The 12,752-nt window shown below is 40.4% G+C and overlaps 1 protein-coding gene across 1 annotated transcript in view; it reads left to right on the top strand.

The window, feature by feature from the left end:
* Positions 1–12,752, top strand: part of LOC128706080 (organic cation transporter protein-like) — a 254,773-nt gene that overhangs the window by 34,662 nt on the left and 207,359 nt on the right. The window contains exon 3 of the mRNA XM_070104211.1: positions 3,143–3,353. Coding sequence (XP_069960312.1) covers positions 3,143–3,353 — 211 coding nt within the window. The remainder of the gene's footprint in view (positions 1–3,142; positions 3,354–12,752) is intronic.

Raw genomic sequence — 12,752 nt, 5'->3', positions numbered from 1 at the left:
CCCTAGGGCAACAGAAACAATGGGAAGACCAAAGGTGCATAGAGGCAAAAAGTAAGTGCATTAGAGAATGGAAGAGGTATAGAAGGCAAAGGACCCAGGAAAACAAGGAGATCAGTCGAAGAGCCAGAAACGAATATGCACAGATATGGAGGGAGGCCCAGCGACAGTACGAAAATGACATAGTATCAAAAGCCAAGTCTGACCGGAAAATGCTGTTTAGCCACATTAGGAGAAAGACGACAGTCAAAGACCAGGTGATCAGGCTGAGGAAAGAAGGTGGGGAACTCACAAGAAACAATCAAGAGGTATGTGAGGAGCTCAACAGGAGATTTAAGGAAGTATTCACAGTGGAGATAGGAAGGACTCTGGGAAGACAGGACAGAGGGGGACACCAACAGGGAATAGACCAACAGATGCTGGACGATATGCACACAACTGAAGATGGAGAAGCTGCTAACTGACCTTGATACATAAAAGGCAATGGGACAGGACAACATCTCCCCGTGGGTCCTCAGGGAGGGAGCAGATATACTGTGTGTGCCTTTAACCACAATCTTCAACACATCCCTTGAAACTGGCCAACTGCCTGAGGTATGGAAGACCGCAAATATAGTTCCCATTTTTAAAAAAGGAGACAGAAAAGAAGCACTAAATTACAGACCAGTGTCACTGACCTGTATAGTATACAAAGTCATGGAGAAGATTATCAGGAGGAGAGTGGTGGAACACCTGGAACGGAACAAGATTATAAACGATTACCAGCACGGATTCATGGAAGGCAAATCCTGTGTCACAAACCTTCTGGAGTTCTATGACAAAGTTACAAAAGTGCGACACGAGAGAGAGGGGTGGGTTGACTGCATTTTCTTGGACTGCAAGAAGGCCTTCAACACAGTTTCTCACAAGAGACTAGTGCAGAGGATCAGGCACGTATAACAGGAAGGGCACTGCAATGGATCAGAGAATACCTAACAGGGAGGCAACAACGAGTCATGGTACAGGATGAGGTATCACAGTGGGGACCTGTGACGAGCGGGGTCCCACAGGGGTCGGTCCTAGGACCAGTGCTATTTCTGGTATATGTGAATGACATGATGGAAGAGATAGACCCAGAGGTGTCCCTGTTTGCAGATGATGTAAAGTTAATGAGGGGAATTAAATCAGATGAGGACCAGACAGGACTTCAAAGAGACCTGGACAGGCTGGACACGTTGTCCAGCAACTGGCTTCTTGAATTCAACCCTGCCAAGTGCAAAGTCATGAAGATCGGAGAAGGGCAAAGAAGACTGCAGACAGGATATAGACTAGGTGGCCAAGAACTGCAAACCTTGCTCATCTAGAAAGATCTTGGGGTGACCATAACATTAACCATGTCTCCGGAGGCACACATCAACCAGATAACTGCTGCAGCATATGGGCGCCTGGCAAACCTGAGAATAGCGTTCCGATACCTTAGTAAAGAATCGTTCAAGACACTGTACACTGTGTACATCAGGCCCATACTGGAGTATGCAGCTCCAGTTTGGAACCCACACCTGGGCAAACACGTCAAGAAATTGGAGAAAGTACAAAGGTTTACATCAAGGCTAGTTCCGGAGCTCAGGGGTATGTCCTTTGAAGAAAGGTTGAGGGAAATCGTACTGACTACATTGGAGGACAGGCAGGTCAGGGGAGACATGATAATGACTTATAAAATACTGCATGGAACAGATAATGTAGGTTGTTCCAGAGAGGGGACACAGAAACAAAGGGTCACAATTGGAAGCTGACGACTCAGACGAATCATAGGGATGTTAGGAAGTATTTCTTCAGTCATAGAGTCGTCAGGAAGTGGAATAGCCTAACAAGTGATGTAGTGGAGGCAGGAACCATACATAGCTTTAAGACGATATTTGACAAAGCTCTGGAAGCAGAGAGAGAGAGAGTGTGGACCTAGTAGTGACCAGTGAAGAGGCGGGGCCAGGAGCTGCAACCATAATTAGGTGAGTACAATGCGGTGAGTACACACACACACACACACACACACACACACACACACACACACACACACACACATATATATATATATATATATATATACATATATATATATATATATATATATATATATATATATATATATATATATATATATATATATATATATATAGATATATCTCATACCAGCCCTTAGAGGCTTCACTGTGTCAGGACAGGCTGGAAACCCCCGGTTATCCAGCCTGCATTATAAAGTAAAGCCCTAACCACTTAACAACAGTCTCGTCCCGAGGAGACTACAGTAACACGTAATTCAGGGCCACTTTCCCAGTCACAGCGATGAAGGAAACTGGGAAGCATCAGCGACGAGGTCGTGCCCTTGCCCAGCTATCATTTGATACTTCTGCCTGACCTACCCGACAACAGCAGCCAACGGACGCCAATGATGCATGAACAGACTACAGACAACGTGTCATCCGCAACACCGCAGCAGTCACCAAGGAAGAGCACTGTAGCCAGAAGAAACAGAGCAAGCTATCATGTGATGCTCAGAGCCATCAAATGATGTCGACACTCACGTGATTTACTGATATATGCGATCTGATAGGCTCGGAAAAAAAAACAGACATTCAGAACTGTTGTAAAGACCTTCATGAATATATGTATGATGAACAAAACTGAATTCTTAGTATATTTGTAAATTTACCTGACCATCCAACATAGGGCCCAGAGACAAACATGGAGGGGGCCAGAGTACCTCACCCCACTGTAGCACATAAAATGTTTTGCTGTGTAACGCACAGGAACTATAACAAGACCATGATAGCGGCCACTAAAGAGCTAAATTAAAAGAACATCTTCGAGAACCTCAGACGGGTCATCATAGGATTAAGACCTGTGTCAGGACGCAGCTCCTGACGAATCAATCAAATAACAACCATCGTATGTCAGTGTGATTTATAAATGGTCCAGGTCTGACTGAAACATCACCATAAGCTTCTTTCTTCTATGAGCCGGTTATTTGTACATTGTAGATTTTAGAAATATAACTTTGCATAATTCTGCAAACATTACTTGAAGAGATAGAGAATATTACACTTATGTACAGCATGCCGGTGTTTATTTCAATGCCATATTTAATTAATATATAACATTATTTTCCCAGATGTGTGGTGCCAAACTGTGATGATAACAGCACCCATTACGAGGAGAACTTTACTGAGTGGGCCATCCCAGAGGGTGACCAGTGTCATGTCTGGACACTCAACAACAATATTACTGAACAATGTCAACCAGATGTATTTTCCAACTCAACTTCATCTTGCTCACAGTGGGTTTATGACACCTCAGTGTTCTCTGCAACTACTGTCACTGAGGTTTGTCAGAGTGTATGCTGTATTTATTTTGTATAATTAATGCAGTTTTTTCTTAGTATTGTACATAGATATGCTTAATTGTTTTAGAAAGACACGTAAGCAAACACTATAACATATTTATTAGAAAACGTTTCGGTCCTGGGACCTTGATCACTTCTAACTTCGGTATTTATTACCAAGGTTTATACCATGCTTAATTGTATATTAGGACTCTCGCTGAAAAACATTAGGACGTGTTTCAATCAGACACCTGCTGCCCCTGTTCACCAGTCAGTATAAAATGGGTACCTGGGTCTATATGGTAACAACATTACTCCTGGGTATGTGGCACTGTGTGTGATTCCACATTTTTAGTTAAAAAATCCACTTTCACTTTGTTGAATCAGTATCCGTGAGTCGTTTCACTACAATTTAGATTCCACTACGATCAGCATCATAATAGTTTCATTATAAGTGATACCTCAAACATTTGTGTGCATATTAATACATATGTCAACACCAGGGCGAGGAAAAATGTCTGACAAACTGGCCTGGTGGCTGAAGCTCTCGCTTCACACGGTGAGGATCTGGGTTCGATTCCAGGTGAAAGGGTGGAAACATTGGGCTTTTTTCCTTACACCGGTTGTCTATGTTCACCCGTCAGTAAAATGGGTACCTGGGTGTTAGTGGACTGGTGTGGGTCGCATCCTGGGGCAAAACTAACCGAATTTGCGGGAAATACTCAGCATAACAAGCGGCATTCTATATAGCAATATGTCACTGATGTCAGCTAGGTTTGTATACCTTGTACATGTACTTATAAAAATATTGATATGATATTATTATTATTATTAGCATTATTATTATTATTATTATTAGCATTATTTATTATTATTATTATTATTATTATTATTATTATTAGCATTATTTATTATTATTATTATTATTATTATTATTATTATTATTATTATTATTATTATTATTATTAGCATTATTTATTATTATTATTATTATTATTATTATTATTATTATTATTATTATTATTATTACTATTATTACTATTATTATTATTACTATTATTATTATTACTGTCCCGAATTGGGTAGTTTGCAAAGCAAGGTTGTCTTGTGCCTAATTTGCTGAGAGAAAATTTGTTTATTGAGTAACTCTGCTAAATTCTATTTCAACATTACGGAAAAAATATAATTAGCAGGAACTCATTAAAACAAAGTCATTTTTTAAATTTTATCTTATTAGTTTGAAGATTTTTTTATTTATGAAAATATAAAAATTAATAATTTTGTACCAAAAGAACCTTAGAAAACTTGTCTAACCTTATTACAACAAACGCAACTTAATTTAGCCTAACCCAACTAAATATATTGTAGATAAGTTTACAATAATTTGATAATAAACAAACAATGAAATACATTTTTTTCGTTAAGTGCAGAATGATTTTTGCGAAATTACTGCAGACACAAATTTTCGCTTGCCTTATTCAGCAAGAAGAGCATTGTTATTTAAATCAGAATTGCAAGGTTTTGCCTATTGGTGCAACATATATATATATATATATATATATATATATATATATATATATATATATATATATATATATATATATATATATATATATATATATATATATATATATTGATCAGTGAATATGAGATTTGATATAATAATAGTCGACATAAAATTGGGGCAGGGGTGGTAGCTCTCGCAAACTCAGTCGAGAGGGCCATTGCTGAAATGCCTAGGATTTTAAACTGATAGAAGATAGAGGTCTGGGTGTGTGTGTGGGAAACAGTCAGGTTGCAACACTAGGGTTGAAAACAGTAAATGTATAAAAGACATTCATCATGAAGTTATAAATAAAGACAATAGATCAGGTCAGCAAACAAAAGGAGACAGCAGAGGGCAGCAAAGGACTAGCTCCCTTAAGGTCGGTCTACTATACTAATAGCAGGAGTGTAAGAAATAAAATAGATGAGCTAAGAGTAATTGCAAGTGCAGGAAACATAGATAACAGAGACCTGGCTCAATCTGAAACATAGATGCCTTCTGAATGTCACATACAAAGCTATAAATCATTCCACACTGAGAGGGTCAACAGGAAGGGTGGTGGAGTAGAAATGTACGTCAGAGACAATTTAAATTGTTGTGTTAGACAAGACAAAATTAGATGCATCAGCCACTGAATCTGTTTGGTTACAGCTTCTCGAGGACCGTGAAAAACTAATTTTGGGTGTGATTTACAGGGCCCCAAATCTTGATAGGGAGTGCAGTAAACTTCTATGGGATGAAATTCGTAAGGTATCTACATAGGAAAATGTTGTGATAATGGGAGATTTCAACTATAGACAGATTGACTGGAGCAATTTGACAGGAAATTTAGAGTCAAATGACTTTCTTGATACGATTCAGGATTGTTTTTTAAAGCAGTTTGTGACAGAGCCAACTAGACTAAATAACCTGCCAGCAGGGAAACGCTAATTAATAATCTTGAGGTTAATGATGAGCTTGAGGAAAGTGATCACAAATCTCTCAGTTTTAATATATCTTGGAATTTCCCTAATAATGGCAATCAAGTCTCCGTCCCTGACTTCCGCTTGGCTGATTTCATAGGACTGAAACTGCTGAACTGGAATGACCTGACTATGGGTCAGGTAGGTGGTGATGGTTGCCGATATGACGTTTTCCAGGGCATAGTTCTAGCTGCTCAGACAACTTATGTTCCAAATAGGGAAATCAGATCAAGCAAAAATGATCCTAAATGGATGAACAATAGATTGAAACATCTCATTGGTCAAAAGAGAGGCATATATAGGCAAAACAAAAGATGAGAGGTGCAATTAAGAAATCAATATATTCAGTTAAAGAGAGAAATAAAAAAGGGAATAAAAAAAGCAAAAAGAGATTATGAGGTTAAAGTTGCAAGATAATCGAAGACTAACCCAAAAGGATTCTTTCAGGTATACAGAAGTAAGATCAGGGACAAGATAGGCCCACTCAAAAATTACTCGGGGCAGCTCACAGACAGTGATAAGGAAATGTGTAGAATTTTTAACACATACTTCCTCTCAGTTTTTACTCAGGAAAATACTAGCGATATTCCAGAAATAATAAATTATGTATAACAGGATGATGATAAACTATGCATGATTAGGGTCACAAGTGACATGGTCCTTAGGCAAATAGATAAATTAAAACCTAACAAATGCCCAGGCCCTGATGAACTGCATGCAAGGGCTCTAAAGGAATATAAAGAGAAGCTTAGCAAACCTCTGGCTAATCTTTCCTACATATCACTACAGACTGGCATGGTGCCTATTACAACCCATTAGTCCAAATGGCCTGTTATCCTGGGTATAAAGGGAGCAAAATAAACACAGCAGAAAAACTTTTGACTTATATTATCCTTCACAAATTAGAACAGAAGTATGTACACTGTATAAACTATGTACAGCGACAGGTATTAGTGCACTCCACGGTAAGCAAGGCAGAATAGAAGCCACTAGAGAGCAGACCGTGCTTCAACCAGCTCTAGAATAGGAATAACAAGGGCAGACAGGAGATTGGTGTCCACATAACCTCTGCGATTGCCAAAACCATCTTCTCATTGGCTGGAACCTGGGTACTGGTTGAACGACAGGGCCCCATCGTCAACTCTCAGTCCCCTGGTTTGCTGGTTGGGAGAGATAGCCTGTAAATGAGAGTGTGCACATGCGCCGAATAAAGGTTACGTACTCTTTGCTTGCCACAATGCCAGATAAGTAGAAAATGGCAAATGTGATACCTATTTTCAAAGCAGGTGACAGGTCCTTAGCTTCGAACTATAGACCAATAAGCCTAACCTCTATAGTGGGAAAATTTATGGAATCAATAATTGTCGAGGCAGTTCGTAGCCACCTTGAAAAGCATAAATTAATCATCGAATCTCAACACGGTTTTACAAAGGGGCGTTCCTGCCTTACGAATTTATTAACTGGTAATGAATATGATATTGTGTATATGGACTTCAGTAAGGCTTTTGACAGGTTCCCACATCAAAGACTATTGAGGAAAAATAAGGCACATGGAATAGGAGGAGAAATTTTTTCCATGATAGAGGCATGGTTGAAAATAGGCAGCAGAGAGTTTGCATTTTACCCCATAAATGGGGTTAAATCCGAGTGGGGATCTGTAACAAGTGGTGTTCCACAGGGATCAGTCTTGGGCCCGTTGTTGTCTATAATATATATCAATGATCTTGATGAGGGAATTACTAGTGAAATGAGCAAATTCGCCGATGACACGAAGATAGGTAGGATAATTGATTCAAACGTAGATATCAGGGAACTTCAGGAGGATTTACACAGACTCAGTATCTGGTCAGCAAAGTGGCAGATGCAGTTCAATGTAGATAAATGCAAGGTTCTGAAGCTCGGGAGTGTCCATAACCCTAGCACTTATAAGTTAAATAATGTAGAACTTAGCCATACAGATTGCGAAAAGGACTTGGGGGTTATGGTAAGCAGCAACCTTAAACCAAGACAGCAATGCCTAAGCGTATGTAATAAGGCAAATAGATTGTTGGGATTTATATCAAGAAGTGTAAGCAACAGAAGTTCAGAGGCTATATTGCAGCTTTATACATCATTAGTAAGGCCTCACCTAGATTATGCAGCTCAGTTCCGGTCTCCATATTACAGAATGGACATAAATTCGTTAGAAAACATTCAGCGTAGGATGACTAAATTAATACATAGCATTAGAAATCTTCCTTATGAAGAAAGATTGAAGACTCTTAAGTTACATTCACTTGTTAGACGAAGAATGAGGGGAGACCTGATCGAAGTGTATAAGTGGAAGATAGGTATTAATAAAGGGGATATTAATAAGGTCTTGAGGATATCTCTCCAAGAGAGAACCCGCAGATTTAGAAAGGACATAGGAAAGTATTGGTTTGGAAATAGGGTAGTTGATGAGTGGAACAGTCTACCTAGTTGGGTTATTGAGGCTAGGACTTTCAGTAGTTTTAAATTTAGGTTGGGTAAATATATGAGTGATAGGGGTTGAATTTGAGTGGGACTTGCAAATAAGTAGATAGAGTTATCAGAGCTTATCTCTTGGGTAGCATTGAAAATTAGGCAGGGAAATGTTTTGTTAGTGGGATGAATTGTAAAGGACCTGCCTAGTATGGGCCAACAGGCCTGCTGCAGTGATCCTCCTTTCTTATGTTCTTATGTTCTTATGATCTATGTCAAGTAAGGCAACAGCGGCACTTCTTCGCTCCATGAAATATTACCCTATTCCAAACTACCATCCCTCCCTTCCCCCCAAATACTACTTACATCACAACCAAAGCTTCGCCTTGAAGTCAAGCAGAAAACTTAGTCAAACAGCACACTCTTTCACAAATTATTTAAGTACTTTTCACGGATCCAATGTTGCAGCTGGTAGTGCGGCTGTTGTCATACAGAGTGATGACTCTCATTAAGAAATTAGAGCACGCATCGATAACTGGGCCTCTACCCTTGCACTCATGTGTCCATGTATCGAAGGTTGACACTCATATTGTAACTGATTCTCTATCATCTATAAATGCCCTCAACTCATTAGTATAAATTGTGGCATGTTTTTGTCAGAAGCAAGACACAGGTATTGTAGACAGTGAAGTGGAGTTCACCGTCTGTGGCCTCCATCTTACATTGGTCTTCAGATTCTTGACAGAACTTATGAACTGGCTAAGTTGTATTCTTTCAAAGAGAGAGTAGATTGCAATCGTGGCTTGTCAATTAGCAGTTTGAGAAGAATAATACGAAACTTTATTGACTTCAGACTGAGGGAGATTGAAACCATTCATTCTCTCATGGCAGGAGGAGCCACATGTCTATTGTGTATCCAACAAGATAAGCAGACTCTTGGATGTCACTACTGCCCGGCTCCAGCTGGGTTACAAGTATCTTTGGCAGGTTAAATCACAACCACCAGATGTAGACCAAATGAAATGCAAACTTTGCCAGATGGATTATTGTCACACCCTGCGTCATTATGTACAGCAATGCCACTATCACTTCTGCGAGTAAAATGGTAGGATGGATAATGAGAACGTTCAAAACAAGAGATGGCAAGCCATTGATGACCGTTTTTAAATCACTTTTTCTCTCTAAGCTGGAATACAGCTGTACATTAACATCTCCATCCATGACAAGTGAAATCTTAGACCTAGAGAATGTACAGAGAACCTTTACTGCACCTATAAGTTCTGTCAAACACCTTATCTACTTGGAACGCTTGGAAACACTTGACTTGCATTCACTGAAGCGATGAAGAGAGAGAGAGAGAGAGAGAGAGAGAGAGAGAGAGCCAGCTGCTCTAAGCTACATCAATCACTATTTAAGAGCTATATCAGCTTGGGGAAATAGATGGCAAGTAACATTTGCAACTGAGAAAACGCAAATGATGATGGTCTCTAGGCACCATGGTGGTAATGCTGGTGCAGTAGTAAGGATGAATGGGAAGGTGTTGGCACCTGGTGAAGAAGTTGATATCCTTGGGGTGAAATTTGACTCCAAACAAACCATGAAGAACCATGTTGTAAATCTTGCAAACAAGGCAGCCAGGAAGCTTACAGCACTTCGCCATATCTAGTATCTGCTTGAGAGTAGGGGTTGCAAGATTCTGTATGAGGCACAAGTACGCTCACACCTTGAGTATGCTCCACTTTCTTGGTTTGCCTGCCCCCCCCTCTCATCTGCGACTGCTTGACAGAGTAGACAACAGAGTATTACAACCCAGGATTCCAAATGGCCTGTTACCCCTGGTGTAATGGGAGCAAATAAACACAGTAGAAAAAGTTTAGACTTATATTATCCTTCACCAATTTAGAACAGCAATATGTACACTATGTACAGTGATAAGTATAGTGCACTCCACGGTAAGCAAAGCAGAAATAGAAGCCACAAGATAGCAGACCGTGCTTCAACCAGCTCTAGAATGGGAATGACAAGGGCAGACAGGAGAGCGGTACCCACATAACCTCTGCGATTGCCAAAACCATCTTATTGGCTAGAACCTGGTCACTAGTTGAACGACGGGGCCCCATCATCAACTCTTAGCAACCTGGTTCGCTGGTTGGGGGAGATAGCCTGTAAATGAGGGTGTGTACATGCGCCGAATAAAGGTTACGTACTCTTTGCATGCCACACCCCCACCCCGAGAAGGCTCAGGATTAGGCTGCCACCTCCCAGTGGTAAGCGTGCCGCCATGGCACAAAATAATGGGACTGCCTTTCCTCTCCACCATCCAACTCTTAGATAGAGCTCAGCTTTTCTCGTGACCAAAAGCCAAACCCTAAATTTAGAGTGAGACAGCAGTCAGACAGGCTAGCATAGGTCCAAGATACAGGCGGACAGTAGCCCGCATCCCCTCACTAAAAAAAAACCCCACACCAGGGGATAAAAAAAAAAGAGCGTGAAAAGGGGTTACCACAAATGACATCCTAACCTAAATAAATTTAAATTTTAGACTCTAGATAAAGAGTCTGCCAACATATTTTCTTTGCCGGCAATATATTTAATTGAAATATTATATGGCTGCAGCCTTAGCGTCCAGCGCATAAGCCTTGTGTTGTGGTTCTTCATGGCTTGGAGATATACTAGAGGATTGTGATCACTGTAGACTGTGACCACCTGCGATGTCTGGCCCACATAAACATCGAAATGCTCCAAAGCCAGTACCAGCGCGAGGGCTTCTTTTTCAATGGTAGAGTAAGCCCTCTGATGTGGCTGGAACTTAGCTGAAAAGTATGCTACAGGCTGCAACTCCTCGTTCCCGATTTGTAATAGTACTGCCCCAACCCCAGACTCACAAGCATCAACCTGTAATGAAAAAGGTTTGCAGAAGTCTGGAGACAAGAGAATGGGTGCAGTACACAATAATCTTTTTGCTTTATTAAAAGCAGTGTTACAGTCTGAGGTCCAATTAAAGGGAACTTTATGACTGGTAAGAGAGGTAAGAGGGGCTACAATATCTGAGAAATTCTTACAGAATCTTCTGTAAAATCCTATCATGCCTAGGAAACGTTGAAGAGATTTCCTATCATGAGGAACTGGATAATCTTTAATAGAAAGAACTTTAGCAAGTTTAGGTGCAACTTTACCACTACCTACTTCATGGCCTAGAAAAGTGACAGTGACCTGGCCAAAGGAAGATTTAGATAAATTAACTGTTAAATGGGAACTCTTAAAGGTCTCAAACAGAGCCTTAAGTCTAAGTAGGTGTTGATCCCAAGTATCAGACACCACAACAATATCATCTAGGTACGCTGCCGTGCCTTCAAGTCCTTTAATAGCCTGATGGATAAGTTTCTGGAATGAAGAGGGGGAATTTTTCATTCCGAAGGGGGTAACTGTGTATTGATAATGACCTCCTGGAATTACGAAGGCAGAGATTTCCTTCGCCTTATCTGTCAAAGGTACCTGATAGTAGCCTTTAAGGAGATCTAATTTGGACACAAAAGTAGCCTTACCCACAAAGTCAATTACGTCATCCAGACGAGGAAGAGGGTAAGCATCTGTAATGGTGACCTCGTTCACCTTATGGTAGTCTGTACACATACGAAACCCTCCATCAGCCTTCTTCACAAGGATGCACGGTGAAGCCCATGGACTAGATGACTCCTCCACTAAACCATGCTTTAACAAAAATTCTACTTCCTGCTGAAGTAGCCTTTGCTTTTCAGGATTAGCTCTGTAGGGGGAGAGTTTAATTGGTTTAGAGTTTCCCACATCTACATCATGGTAACCTAACGTACATTTTTTCGGCACATCCGAAAAAATATTAGGATATGACTGTAGAAGCTCAGTTAAATTTGTTGCTTGCATTTCAGATAATCCCTCCATTAAAGGCTAGGATCCTTGAGAAGGACAGAATTTGAAAGTTTAATATTAATTTCAGAGATAGAGTGCAAAGAATCAGAGTCGTCCTCAGAGGTAGAGGACAGAGTCATTACTGGGACTTTATCTGGTGTATGAAAAGCTTTTATTTGATTAATGTGGTAAGTTTTAGTTTTTGAGGTCTTATCAATGGGAGCTACCACATAATTTACATCAGATAATCTACTTACAATCTGCATAGGTCCCGTAAATCTAGCTTTCAAGGTGTGGCCAGATATAGGTTCCTGCACCAACACCTTGTCTCCTGGATGGAAGGAGCGGAATTGTGCACTTCTGTCATACCTCTGTTTCATCTTGCTTTGAGCTGTCTTTAGGTTAGCCTTGGCTAACTGACGTGCCACCTGCAACCTTGAAGATGGATTGTAGAGTGTTGAGCTAACGTCTTCTCCCATCCATCCTTCTTTGAGCACCCGAAGAGGACCTCGTATATTGTGCCCAAAGATCAGCTCAAAAGGACTATACCCTGTAGACTCTTGCA

This window comes from Cherax quadricarinatus, chromosome 89, assembly GCF_038502225.1.
Source record: "Cherax quadricarinatus isolate ZL_2023a chromosome 89, ASM3850222v1, whole genome shotgun sequence".
NCBI lineage: Eukaryota > Metazoa > Arthropoda > Malacostraca > Decapoda > Parastacidae > Cherax > Cherax quadricarinatus.
The sequence above is the reverse complement of the archived record's forward strand: the minus strand, read 5'-3'. Positions and strand labels throughout refer to the sequence as shown.